We start from the raw sequence: 13,631 nt of genomic DNA, 5'->3' as shown, positions 1-13,631 counted from the left end.
TTAAAGTCAACAGATATTTTATATAACAGCTACTATGAGTCATCCCATAGTAAGAAAAATTATAAATTAATAGTCGAGTCTCCGGTTTTAGGTAAGAAAGGGGAAAATAGGTGGTTGCGATAGGTTGATGAATAGTACATCGAGACAGGGAATCCGTACTTAACACCATAGACTATGAATATACTCTTAATCCTTGCGACGATGATCCACGGGGCTTTGTGTGTTTGGGAGCCGTTAATGAGAGACAACTCAAGTAGAATCGATGCCCTAAATACCCTTGGATGTATCCAAGCCAGTGATCCCAGTGTGTCATTTGATGTATACATTGGCAGAAGTAACGATTTGGTATTAGTGCCAAACGAGCCACTTCGGAGGGGATCGAGGGTGTCCCGACATGCGTTTCGGTGTTTGTGTTACTACGGGTACAACATTATGTTTTCCATGGAGGATCCTTCCCCTTACACTAAGAGGTTGAGATTACTGGGTGATTTAGATGGTGTATTAGAGAGGAGTGAAGATTTCCCCGAAGTTAGTAGGCTGCAACCAATAGGAGAATTTATAATGGGAGAGCAAAACCTTGAGGGAGATGATGACGAAGACGATGATTGGGATGACTATGAGGAGGAAAGTCAAAGTGAGACTGATGATCGGGATTTCAGTGGGAATATCAGGAGTTTCCCCATGGAGCCGCCCACATGGAGTGAGAGTGATAGCGGCGAAGAGTACGAGAGGTACACCAACATAGACTACTATAGATATGCCTACCAAATGGAGTCGATGCTGGTATCGAACATGGGTATTCTGATTGGCATGTCGAGCAAGTAAAAGGGGTTTTTCAGAACGTAGTCACTGTAAAGGGAGTATATTTTTTTTATTTGAGGGGCGTAATCGTCAGTATCGATAGTGTTGTAGTTATAGTTGTTTGCCGTGTCAATGGAGACATTAGGGCCATGTCCAAGGTTGTCCTGATTATTTTTGGAGACCACCAAAACAATCTTGAGTCCTGTCACTGTTTGGTGGAGTATAATGTCAAAGAGATCTGTTCTGACTCTCTTCAAGCCAGACCTATTACCGGGGAGCGAGGACGGTATCGAAGCGTTTGGAGGAGCCTGGGAAGTTCTAGCCAATTTAGAGGCAATTGCATGAATGCTGTGCAAATTGGACGCCATGACAAGGTGGTCATTTGAGTCCAATGAAGCCAAAGTGTTTGGTGTGTTATTAAGGTTGCATTTATGGTAAAGCAAGGAACCCGATTTCGATATAATGTACACTGCGTAGATCATTTCCAAAAGTTGTGGTCAGAATAATAGAGTAGTCGATATTAGTGCTATGTTGGTGTTGCGGTGTATTATGTAATGTCGGAATATGTTTACCTATCACAAGTTGAATTTGCTAATGTTAAGTTAATCCTCGTATAGTATACATGCCAAGTGAGAAAGGGTAAAAAAAAAAAAGAAAAAAAAGAAAAAAAAAACAGGCCAAGGAGATATCGGTCGGAGATATCGTTGTAGATGGTGTAAATAAATCTCAAAGTTGTGGCAAGGAGCGAAATGGAGGGAAAGAGTTATGCGAGAGAAGAGAGACTGATATAAATATCAACTATGTGTACGAGTTTGGATCGCTTAGGGAAGTTGGTTACACCGAGGAGGGTGGAATTTAGAGCAATACAATACAATACAATCCAATACAAAATAGACACTCTTGTCTGCGAGTGAGATAGAGAAGAGCAGATAAAATTGACGCGCTATAGGAGGGGCAAAGAGACAGTAGACCAAAAAGATGCTAGTTGTTACACCGAAAATGAGTACAAACAATACTGCAAACAATACTGCAAACAATACTTCAAAGAATACTTCAAACAACACTGCAAATACCAATACCAAACGAAACGTGGATGCCATGATGAGTAGTAATGCCAGTGTCGGTATTAGTATGAGTATCGGTGGTGCTACATGCATGCTTCCGCGGCTCAGTAAGAACTGGGTTCTACCACCGCGTCCAAAGCCCGGACGCAAGCCTGTACAAGACGTCCCCACGACGAAACGCAAGGCTCAGAATCGGGCGGCACAGAGGGCGTTTCGGGAACGACGTGCCAATAGGGTGTCGGAGCTAGAGGAGCAACTGATGAGAGAACAGCGGGAACATGCGTTACAAGTGGGGGCACTAACGGCGAGAATCAAGGAGTTAGAACAAGAGGTGAGAAAGTTCACCGACAGTTGTGATGCAAGGAAGAGGGCCAACAGTATAGGTACAAGTGCAAATACATATACAAATACAAGTGCAAATACAAATACAAATACAAATTCAAATACAAATACAAATACAAATACAAATACAAATACAAATACAAATACAAATACAAATGGGGGGAAAGCGAAAGACAAGAATACACACAGGGCAGTTCCGCTCAAACGCGGGTTCGAAACCGACTTTACGCATCTGTATGCTCCAAAACTCCCTAGAAAGATGCCGAAGCTAGGTAACCTTAACGCCGGCACTAAGGCAGAAGCAACAGTCAACACCAACACCAATAACAAACCCAGTGTACATACCCATAATCATACACATCCACATGCCAACACCACCACAAATACCCCGTCAACGGCTATACCCTTTGAAGCATGTGGATTCTGTTCGGATGACACGCCCTGTCTTTGTAGAGAGATTCGGGAAAAGGAAAAGGCCCTTATTGCTCAACTCACAGCTACTGCTACAACTACTACTACAGCTACATCAATCGATACGAAAAATACCACAAACGGCAATGACAATGCAGGAATCACCAGACCGTGTTTCCCTTCTAGGAGAACCTCTCTCATATCTTGCTCGTCCGCTATATCCTGTTCGTCTTCCTCCTCATTGTCCTCCGCCTCGTCTCCAGGATCCTCCAATACAAACACCCCCCTACCGCCACTCAAAGACCTTCTTCCAGAACTTAATCTGTAATGTCTCCTCAGGCTATTCCCGTATTCCAATCATATTCACACTTCCTCTCCAGTATACTATATACCTTTAAACCTATATCGGCAATAACTTTTTTGTTTTTTTAGTCTTTTTTTTTTATGCTCGCTACATAACGAAAACAAAAGTGGTAAAAATGGTAAAAAAATCGCCAAGGTGGAAAACGCCGCCTGAAATCCTCCAATAGTGACAATTTTTTTTCCCGTTTGGCGCTCTTGTTGGGCTTTATTGCCGAGAGTTTGCCGCATTGGGAAGGTCGTGTCCGTCCACGACGCCCGCCTTATATTAAACTATATCAAACTATATCTTACAGTATTGTATTTTACTGCATTGTCGCCAATTTTAAGTGGGGGTGCCTGCATCGTTTTTCCTGACTAAGTTGCACAGTCTCTTATTTTGTTTTGTTTTCCACTGCTTCAACATCACTCTATTTTAACCTGCTGTGCTTCTTTCTAAACCCATCTTTTGATAAGTTACCCTTGGAGACAACAAAAAAAAAAGACATAGATGGTCATGAGGAATAAAACTCCTGTCTCGGCAACTTACCATGGCTATATTGCTTCCTCGAGAGATGCACTGCTTGTAATCGATGCGGTGTTAAGGGGACTTCTGCTCCCCGTCACCAACCGACCTACGCCAAAGGAGAGGAAGGCTCTCATAAGATCGGGCAATGTCTTTGTCTTTATTGAGGAGGAGTCAAATATAAAGAGGTGGACTGACGGTACGTCCTGGTCTCCCTCGAGAATTTTAGGGAGGTTCCTCATCTACAGAGAACTGTCCAAGAATATCGTCAAGGACTCCAATAACAACCTATCTGCCATTACCAGCGTCGTGGAGGACAATGGTGATAGTAATAACATGGACAACGGTAATGCTAGCGGTAGTAGAGCTACAAGTACTGCAACTAATAATAATAATAATAATAATAATAATAGTACCAACAATAATGGTGCGAACAATCACTATGCTTCAACAGAGAGCAGATTTGTTAAGTTGAATTGTCAACCAATAACCGCCTATGCTATGGCTGGTGGAGAGGATGTGATAAGAAAGAGAAGCATAGATGATGTGATCAAAGAGGACGCAAACAGCAACAACAACAACAACAACAATACTGATACTAACAGTACTCATAATAGTATTAGGGGAGACACCACCATTTCTAATACGAATGAAATCAATACCAACTTACTCAACTCCAATATAGAAGTGGATGTTCTCAGTGACAACATCTACCGTAGTGACGGCCTCATCAAAAAGTCACTCTCCATTGTTTTACACTCTCCCTCAAGGAAAACTATCCATTTGGTATCGTATTACACAACAAAGGATGTCATTAACAATAAATTGAATATTCCATCCTCTGACAACTTCTTCAAAGATAACTCAGTTGTTCCCTCCTATGAATTGATTGATTCCTTGTTAAATACATCCCTTGGCCATTCCATCTCTCACAGGCGTCGCTCTGACCCGTCCAGCGGTCCAATATCCTTCTTAGACACTGATGGGTTTGATGACCAAACAGTTATGAGCTACACTAATCATAAGAGGAGACGTTTATCTGAACAAAGACAACAACAACAGCAGCAACAACAGCAACAATTGCAACAATTGCAACAACAACAACAACAACAACAACATCAACAACAACAACAACAACAACATCAACATCAACAAAATCAACAACAACAACAACAACAGCAGCAGCATCAATATCATCAACAGATTCAGATGCAATTGCCTCAACAATTTTACTCTTCTTACTCATACCCGTATCAGCCTCAGCTCATCTACGCCAACCAATTGCCACCCCCTCCTCCCCATTCTCTATCAAACTATAGATCCATGTACGGCTACCAATTACCACCAGCTAGAACTTCATATGATGAGCATGCCGTGCCTTCAATGCCCGTGCTGAGATCGGCTTCTCATCCGGGCTTTGATACCTTGCCCTTGAGCCACGATTTTCAACAGCCCCAGCAAACTGCATCAGTAACGCAGACACATCAGTATCATCAACACCATCCGCAACAACAACAACAACAACAACAACAACAACAACTTGCAACGGCTGCTCCACCCCTTTCACAACAATTAGATTACCCAACCTCGTTGAGAACATTGCCAGTCTCTCAATCTTCTCAAATGCAGCAAAATGATCAGCTGCAATTTAACGCATCTCCTCTGGTAAACGAAACAGACGATGTATCCAATCAAAATAAACACCCCCAGTCTACACTTGAATCTTCAAACCTACTTACCCTGGTGTGACCTTTTGATTTATTAATATATAAACATACGTATGTACCTTGCACATTCACCAAATACACTTTTGTACTTTCTCATTAACTAGTAATAACATAATACGATATAAGAGATCTCAGAAAGGCGTTGTGTGACCTGAAGCCAACTTGTACTCTTTTCTTCCTTATTTTCTCATCTCCATAGCTAAATTATTCATGATTCATTACTTAGATATGCGAAATCATTTTCTCCACACCTACTTCCGTTCACGCTTTTTAAACATATCCACTATAATTACTGGCATCTTTTCTTCCCAAACCCCGCATTACCTCTTCTTCAGTTTATTCATACCCGCTGTGTGCAATGAAGTCCTCGGAAGATTCCATCCATTCACACGGTTGTGACTGTGAGCCTCCCAAGACACATCAAATTTCAACAGATATTTCTGTCCATGCGGTTCCTGTTCTGGAACCTCTATCCACTCATAAAAATGATTTACGTGCTTTCAAATTGCGACTATCACCAAATGAGATTACCTCGATCTCTGGTGCCTTGGCGGGGTTTATTAGTGGGTTGGTAGTATGCCCTTTAGACGTTGCAAAAACAAGATTTCAAGCTCAAGGTGCCTACAACAATAGTAACGATATTGATAAAAAAAAAAATTCTTCCAATATTAATGGTACCAATGTCTCAAATTTGAAATATAAGTCGGCTGTTCAATCAATCAAATTGATCTGGAAAGAGGAAGGGTTCCGTGGGCTATACAGAGGTGTTGTACCTATAACCCTAGGTTATTTCCCCACTTGGATGATTTATTTCACTTGTTATGAACATTTCAAGAAATTCTACAACAATTATATCCATGATGACAACTTGTCTTATTTTGCAAGCGCTATATCATCAGGTGCAATTTCAACAACTTTGACTAACCCCATTTGGGTTGTTAAAACTAGATTGATGCTACAAATGGACGACGGGAAAACAGTATATTCAAGTTCAAATGTAAATGCAAATACAAGTACAAATGTAACCAGAAATGTAAAAGCGAGCCCAAGTGCTGGGGCAGGGATCAGTACCAGTCTAAATAGTAAAAAGATGGATTGGTATAGGGGGACTTTCGATGCCTTTAAGAAAATGTATCAACACGAAGGCTTGAATGTATTCTACAGAGGTTTATTGCCTTCATATTTTGGTTTAATTCACGTTGCTATACAATTTCCCCTCTATGAAAACTTCAAGAAAATTTTAAAGATCTCAAATAATGGTGACGAAACTTTGGATATGAGTAACACATCAACTAAGATGAAAACTCTAAATTTCTTAAAATTTATACTAGCTTCATCATTGTCAAAAATGATTGCAAGTGCAATTACATACCCTCACGAAATTTTAAGAACAAGGCTACAGTTGTTTAATAACAATTCGAACCAACAAAATGAATCACAGTTAAAAGGTTTGAAAAGAGTTTTCAAGAACATCATCAAAGTAGAAGGTTTTAAAGGATTCTATAGTGGATTCATCATCAATTTGGCTAGAACTGTACCTGCAAGCGCTGTAACAATGGTATCTTTTGAATATTTTAGGGAATATTTCCAGAGGTTTGCCTACTAAAGTTTGTTATTCATATAGTTTTATAGAGGATAATTATTTTCTACATTTTCTACTTGTTATTTATCTATCTATTTATTTATTTATTATTTATCTGTTTATTCATATATCTATCTATTTAGCTATTTATCTATAAACTTTGTTATGTTCTGTTTCTCAATGGAGCTGTTTAACAATAACTTTGGTATTTTTGGAGTATATAGTAAACCATAGATTGGTTTTGTTTGTGATAGTCACTGTTATTCGTTTATTGATGGAGAAAACAAGTCGGCTTGAAATTCTCCCTCGCATAATCTTGCTCTTTTTTTTTGTGATTTGCAGTATGCATTAACAGTTCCATCAACATACACAAGACAGTATCCTGTATTTCAAGCAAACAAAGGGTAAAATGATACTCCTAATACTGATATCATACTTTCTTTTGCTTGTAAGTGCAAACGAAAATGAATCTTCGAATGATTTGCAATCTCGTGTGCCCCCACCCCTAACATTATCAAACTTTGATAATACACTACTAAAAGGTTTCCATATGGTTGAGTTTTACAGTCCTTATTGTCACCATTGTCAAAATTTATTCCCAACATGGGTTGAGTTTTATGAATCTAATCCCGAATCTTCGGGGTATGCAATTCACCAAGTTGATTGTGTGGTTAGCGGTGATCTATGCGATCGAGAAGGAATAAGATATTTTCCAATGATTCGATTCTACGGTCCAAATTCCAAATTGTTAGCTAGTATGACGTCAAGTTCAAGAACAATCGATACTCTAAATGAATTTGCCAATGAACAACTACTTATCTGGAATGAGGAGGGGGATTCGAAATTTAACGAAGATGATTTTGTAGGTTTACAGAATTCAATGATTGACAATTCAGAATTGAGAAAGGTCTTAAGTGGTGATTTGGAGGTTCCTAAGTTGATTTCATTTTGGCCAACTTCAAATGATCAGTTAAATGATTCAAATTTTCAGAATAAGTATAACGCTCATGCAATTTTTAAAAACTCTGAAAACTTGTATAACTTCAGGAACATTTGGAATTTTGTCATTAGGAACCTACATAAATTTGGTGAAGAGCACAAGTTAGAATTTCATTATGTTAACTGCAAATCAAATGCTGCACTTTGTGGAAGTTTAGGCTTCTCAGAATTATTGAATTCGAATCTGAAGAATCTGACTCCAAGGATAGTCCTTTATTTACCAAAGTCCAATGGAAATTCTCTTTTTTTGAAACCAAGCTTGATCAAAAACAGAAAATTCAATCATATAGTCAAATTTATAACCAATTGGACGTATAGAAATCTTATTAATTCTGAGCTACAAGACCTGAAAATAAATGACATTAAGAATTTTATAGGTGCAACGACAAAATTGAAAGATAAAAATGACATATCGGATATACCTAACTACTCAAAAGTTGCCTTTATTCAAGTCAATGATCCAAATACTCAAGTTCTTGAAGATGATATTATATTGGACCATTTACTACAACCGGTAGCTGATTTAGACTCTGAAGTTTATCTTTTCAAGAGTACTGACAAGGACGGGGCATTGAAATTACTGCAAGATCAAGAAAGGAATCTGATTGATTACATCAAGATTGATGAACAAAGCTTACAAGATAAGATAAGTGAGAAGTTGTTTATATCACGCACGAGATCAACTTTCCCCATGTTTATTGCACTGAAATCTTCATCTTTGTACACGCCTGTTTATCAAAGTTTCACATCGAAAGAAATCAGAGACACGAAGAAGGTTTTAAGTTTCATTAGGAGTAATTATTTACCAATGATCAACCATTTATCAGACGACAATAAGTATCAAGTATTTCCTAAACGTATGTCACCATTGAACTCGAAAACTGAAAAAATCTTGGTATCTATAACCGATTTCCAACCAAAACAATTTTTCGAGGTTGAATTTTACATGTCGAAAGTGTATCATAAATTTCAGTACTTGAGGAACATGAAAATATTTCAGAAAATAGACAAACAGAGAAATGAAAAGCACGAAGAGGTTAACAGAATGAAATTAAATGATGCCACATCTGATGATATAATCGATAAATTACGTGAGAAAATTACAGAGTCCTATATCAGTACGGATAATAATCTCTTCCCAGTCTATTTAGATCTGGATACATTATCAAAAGTCGCTAGCTCCTTAAATTGGAATAAGCTTGACATTCAAAAGTACAAAGTTGGGGACTCCATTTTGATATCCAGATTTACAGGTCAATATTGGGATCAAGATTTACGAGGTCGTCAATTGAACATTGAGAATATCGATGAAACTGTTAATTTATTAAAAGATATATTAAAGAATAAAAATTCGGGTAAATCTATCACTAGACAATCCATATTGCTGACCATTTTCCAAGTTTGGATACTTTTATTGGTCATAGCTGCTTGTCTTCACTATTACAAGAGGTTTCAAATAAAGAGGGCCCAACAAAATGAGAAAATGAAAGGACTAGGCATTCTAGGCCTCTCTGCTGACTCTAAGTTTGATTAAAAAAGTGGGATGCTATGTATTTCTGTATAGACTCGTACTCGAATATCTATGAATCATCTTCTGAATCATATGGCTGATGTTTTGAGAATACGCGCTCGAGGGGAAATTAGGATGATTCACAATGATTCACATTGTATTTTCCACCCACCCAACATTGGGTCAAATTTCGTGCTATTCCTTTGACTATAAAAGGGTCTCGATATTAAGCATGCTTACATCTCTTCTGATATTAGTTGGCCTTTTATAATCAAATCCTTTTTCTCCTTACTTATTCGAGATTCCTTTTCACGTTTTTATTATTTTTTTTCTGATTAACAATGATTGGTCTGACTAGTCTAACTATCAAGAGAACATTGGCTACCAATGCCATCTTTTCTTCAACAAATGCTAATAAGTTGCTCCAAACTGCACTCACTACAAAAGACCCCATTACTACTTGGACTCGAGAAGATGTGTCTTCATTATTTAGTTTACCGTTGAATGATTTATTATTCTACTCGCAAGTCCAGCACCGTCAGCATCACAACCCCTCCGAAATTCAACTATGTACTTTGCTATCTATCAAAACAGGGGGCTGTACGGAAGACTGTAAGTACTGCTCCCAATCAAGCCACAACGATACTGGCTTAAAGGCAACGAAGTTGTTAGACCTGGATACCGTTTTTGAGAAGGCAAAAATTGCGAAGGCTAACAACTCTACCAGGTTCTGTATGGGATCAGCTTGGAGGGAGATGAAAGGTAGGAAATCTGCCTTAAAGAAAATTGGTGATATGGTTAAAAAGATCAATGATGAGTTAGGCATGGAAACTTGTGTTACATTAGGTATGATTAATGATGAGCAGATCAAAGAATTAAAAGACAGTGGTCTAACTGCTTATAATCATAACATTGACACGTCGAGAAGCCATTATAAAAATGTCATCTCAACTAGATCTTATGATGATAGATTGAGAACTATCAAATCTGTTAACGACGCTGGTGTCAAAGTCTGTTCTGGTGGTATTTTAGGTATGGGTGAGACAGTCGATGATCATATTGATTTCTTACACACTCTTTCAACAATGGAAAAGCATCCTGAATCATTGCCAATTAACAAATTGATTGCAATTAAGGGAACTCCAATTGAAGAAGAGTTGAAAACCAAATACAAGGAAAGGAAATTGAGCTTAGATAATATCCTACGTGTTATTTGTACCGCCAGATTATTAATGCCTAAATCAATCATTCGTTTGGCTGCTGGTAGATATACAATGAAAGAACACGAACAGTTACTTTGTTTTTCAGCTGGTGTGAATGCTATTTTCACTGGTGAAAAGATGCTAACCACCATGTGTACAGGTTGGGACGAAGATATTGCAATGTTGAAAAAGTGGGGGTATGTCCCAATGGAAGCTTTCAAGAAAACTGATCCAAAGACCGATTTAAACGTCATCTACAATGACACTAAAATCACATTACTTCAAAAAGCTGAAGAAGAAAAGGAGAAAACATTAGCCATTTGATACATTTTTCTCGTTATAATTTTTTATTTACTATTCATTAACTTATTCGAAATTAAAGTATAGAAATTGTAGCATGAAAGCACCTACTCGCTATATATGAGCAATAAGATCGCTTTATCCCTAAAAAAATGTTATAACCAATAACTGACACCAGGTTAAACATGAAACCTGTTAGATCTATCGCTTTGGAAGTGTACAAAAGGCCACTGAAATTTTAAGAGAACATTTAGTCAAGATTCAAAAAATGGTAAAATCATTATTTTTTTTTTCTCACACAAAGCTGTTTTTTTTTGTTTCGTGATTATGATTTCAATGTTTTACATTTGCATTATCTTTCATAGTTTACTTAAACGGTACACCCGCCTCTTGAACTTCTTAAAACCCATCTAACTATGCTCCTAACATATAGGAGTTTCACTTTACCAAGGTCGATAATTTTTCGCCAATATGCAACAGTTCGTCACAGGCAAGATGATGTCATTTACAATAAAGAGATTAGGGATCGTATAAAAAAATCTTTCCAGGCTTTCAAGTCCAAGTTGAAATCAAACAATCTAAAACAATTTCACTATCCGGTAATTAGGAAACATTACGATAATTTGTTTCTGAAAAACAATTACAATGCTCTTCTCAAAACTACAATAGATTTGGAGCAAGAAGTATTGGATAGCTCAAGTGAACATATTAGAAAGGTGGATCTGAAATCACAATCACCAAAAATACTGGCCCAAATATTAACCCCTACTCAAGAAAACTTGGCTCAGATAACGGGCTTTATTCTCAATAATAGAGACAACTTAGATATTCTACCATTAGAACCTGATGCTGTCAAAACGAATTCAAGTGATGAGAAACTTGATCTCACGATGGATTTGTTAATCGAAAAATTCTTGTATATGAAGTTCAAGCCATTTCACTTACATCACACGTTTTCAAATAAAGATAATAACCAAAACTACAATGAAAAATTGACACTGAACATAATGGATGTTGATAACCCCTTTGAATGGTTTCCTCAAGCTAGACGACTCAAACGTAAGTTTATTATGCATGTAGGGCCTACCAACAGTGGTAAGACATATAATGCGTTAAAAAGATTGGAAACTTGTTCGAAAGGGTATTTTGCTGGTCCTTTGCGATTGTTGGCAAGAGAAGTTTACGAGAAGTTTCAGTCTAAGGGCGTTAGATGTAATTTAGTCACTGGAGAAGAAGTCGTTGTTGATATTGATGAAAATGGTAATAGGGCTGGGCTAACTTCAGGTACAATTGAAATGTTATCCTTGAGTGATAGTTATGATGTTATTGTAGTTGATGAAATTCAAATGATTGGTGATCAATTCAGAGGTTCAGCTTGGACAAATGCAATCCTCGGTGCCAAGGCAAAGGAGATTCATCTATGTGGTGAGAAATCTGCAATCCCTTTGATTGAGAAATTGGTAAAAATGACCGGTGACGACTTAATAATCAACGAATATAACCGATTAGGCAAATTAGTTGTTGATGACAAACCGATCAATTTCCATGAATTAAAGAGGGGTGATTGTATCGTATGTTTTAGCAAGCCAGTTATTTTAGACATGAAGGCACATGTTGAAAAAGAGACCGGCCTGAAATGTGCTGTTATTTATGGCGCCTTACCGCCGGAAACAAGAGCTCAAGAAGCTCAACGCTTCAATGATGGTGTTTATGATATAGTTGTTGCCTCCGATGCCATTGGTATGGGTTTGAACCTAAAGATTAATAGAGTTATTTTCACGACTACTCAAAAATACAACGGTAAGGCAAACGTTACTCTAACAGACTCAAATATTAAGCAGATTGGTGGCCGTGCTGGTAGGTATGGTGTTGGTGGCGGAGAGGGTCATATTACGGCAATTAACGCTACCGAGCTACAAGTTGTCAGGAAAGCCATAGATGCACCTATCGAGTACTTGAAAACTGCCACCTTATGGCCACCTGATGGGTTATGGGTTAGATACTACTCAATGTTTAGTGGAAGAACCCCATTAAGTTCTATATATAGGAAGTTTGAGAACGACTTGAGCAAGCATTATAGAAAAACCAAAAACCTGAAAAGAACTTTTGTTCTTCAATCATTGGATGACCGGAAGACGGTTTCAAAATTTTTTGAGGCCCATAACTTGACCGAGAACTTTTATATACAAGATCAGCTTAAATGTATTGCATGCCCAACAACTTTGACAGGAGCTCCATCAAGAGCTTTGAAATTAGTCACCGATGATTTGTTCAAACAGTTCATGGAAACTATTGCAACAAGAAGCAGGAAATCTGTTTTTGATTTCGAGTCTATGCCATTTTATGTAACTTCAGAAGATTCAATCGAAGGTGAGCCAATTATTAAAGACAGAAAAATACATACTAAAGGCGGTGATATTGAACTAGAACCAGTTCCTGCTTCGATGAAGGAAGAAATAATCGAGAAAATTAAGAAGGCAGAAATCAAAGAATTTCAAACTTTGAGAACGCCTGTAAATAAAATCGTTCCAGTTGAAGAAAGATTGATGAAACTTGAACAGTTTCATAGAGCTATGGGAACTTATATGTGGTTAGCTTATAGATTCCCGCAATGCTTTATAGATATCCAGTCTGCTACGAGATTAAGAGAACTAATTGAATATAGAATCTCTGAGATGTTGAGCAATTTGAGAGCTTCGAAGAAGTTGGATAATAATAGATTTAAAACATTCTAATTCTATGTAAGCATATGTATATAAAGTCCGATATATCTTGTATAAAGCAAAAAATCCATGAGTGAAACAAAGGGATTCTTTGTGATGATACCA

General features: G+C 37.7%; 8 protein-coding genes across 8 annotated transcripts; 7 read left to right on the top strand and 1 right to left on the bottom strand.

Annotated features, from left to right (window-relative positions):
* Positions 1-174: 174 nt before the first annotated feature.
* Positions 175-825, top strand: C5L36_0B09510 (uncharacterized protein; the record flags this gene model as incomplete). Its single annotated transcript, XM_029465328.1, has 1 exon — positions 175-825. One exon carries the CDS (start codon positions 175-177, stop codon positions 823-825), a length of 651 nt encoding a protein of 216 aa, XP_029321187.1.
* On the bottom strand, positions 762-1,283 carry C5L36_0B09500 (uncharacterized protein; the record flags this gene model as incomplete). The annotated part of the gene is made up of 1 exon (XM_029465327.1): positions 762-1,283. The coding sequence occupies one exon, from the start codon at positions 1,281-1,283 to the stop codon at positions 762-764; it is 522 nt and encodes a 173-aa protein (XP_029321186.1).
* Positions 1,284-1,779: 496 nt separating this feature from the next.
* Positions 1,780-2,946, top strand: C5L36_0B09490 (uncharacterized protein; the record flags this gene model as incomplete). Its single annotated transcript, XM_029465326.1, has 1 exon — positions 1,780-2,946. The coding sequence occupies one exon, from the start codon at positions 1,780-1,782 to the stop codon at positions 2,944-2,946; it is 1,167 nt and encodes a 388-aa protein (XP_029321185.1).
* A 522-nt stretch (positions 2,947-3,468) lies between these two features.
* Positions 3,469-5,232, top strand: C5L36_0B09480 (uncharacterized protein; the record flags this gene model as incomplete). The annotated part of the gene is made up of 1 exon (XM_029465325.1): positions 3,469-5,232. The coding sequence occupies one exon, from the start codon at positions 3,469-3,471 to the stop codon at positions 5,230-5,232; it is 1,764 nt and encodes a 587-aa protein (XP_029321184.1).
* A 336-nt stretch (positions 5,233-5,568) lies between these two features.
* Positions 5,569-6,816, top strand: C5L36_0B09470 (uncharacterized protein; the record flags this gene model as incomplete). The annotated part of the gene is made up of 1 exon (XM_029465324.1): positions 5,569-6,816. The coding sequence occupies one exon, from the start codon at positions 5,569-5,571 to the stop codon at positions 6,814-6,816; it is 1,248 nt and encodes a 415-aa protein (XP_029321183.1).
* A 385-nt stretch (positions 6,817-7,201) lies between these two features.
* C5L36_0B09460 (uncharacterized protein) lies at positions 7,202-9,325 on the top strand (the record flags this gene model as incomplete). Its single annotated transcript, XM_029465323.1, has 1 exon — positions 7,202-9,325. One exon carries the CDS (start codon positions 7,202-7,204, stop codon positions 9,323-9,325), a length of 2,124 nt encoding a protein of 707 aa, XP_029321182.1.
* Positions 9,326-9,642: 317 nt separating this feature from the next.
* On the top strand, positions 9,643-10,827 carry C5L36_0B09450 (uncharacterized protein; the record flags this gene model as incomplete). The annotated part of the gene is made up of 1 exon (XM_029465322.1): positions 9,643-10,827. One exon carries the CDS (start codon positions 9,643-9,645, stop codon positions 10,825-10,827), a length of 1,185 nt encoding a protein of 394 aa, XP_029321181.1.
* Positions 10,828-11,219: 392 nt separating this feature from the next.
* On the top strand, positions 11,220-13,538 carry C5L36_0B09440 (uncharacterized protein; the record flags this gene model as incomplete). The annotated part of the gene is made up of 1 exon (XM_029465321.1): positions 11,220-13,538. One exon carries the CDS (start codon positions 11,220-11,222, stop codon positions 13,536-13,538), a length of 2,319 nt encoding a protein of 772 aa, XP_029321180.1.
* Positions 13,539-13,631: the final 93 nt, after the last annotated feature.

Source organism: Pichia kudriavzevii, chromosome 2, assembly GCF_003054445.1.
Source record: "Pichia kudriavzevii chromosome 2, complete sequence".
NCBI classification, from domain to species: domain Eukaryota; kingdom Fungi; phylum Ascomycota; class Pichiomycetes; order Pichiales; family Pichiaceae; genus Pichia; species Pichia kudriavzevii.
Note: the sequence above shows the minus strand (reverse complement) of the source record. Positions and strands in the feature narration are given on the sequence as shown.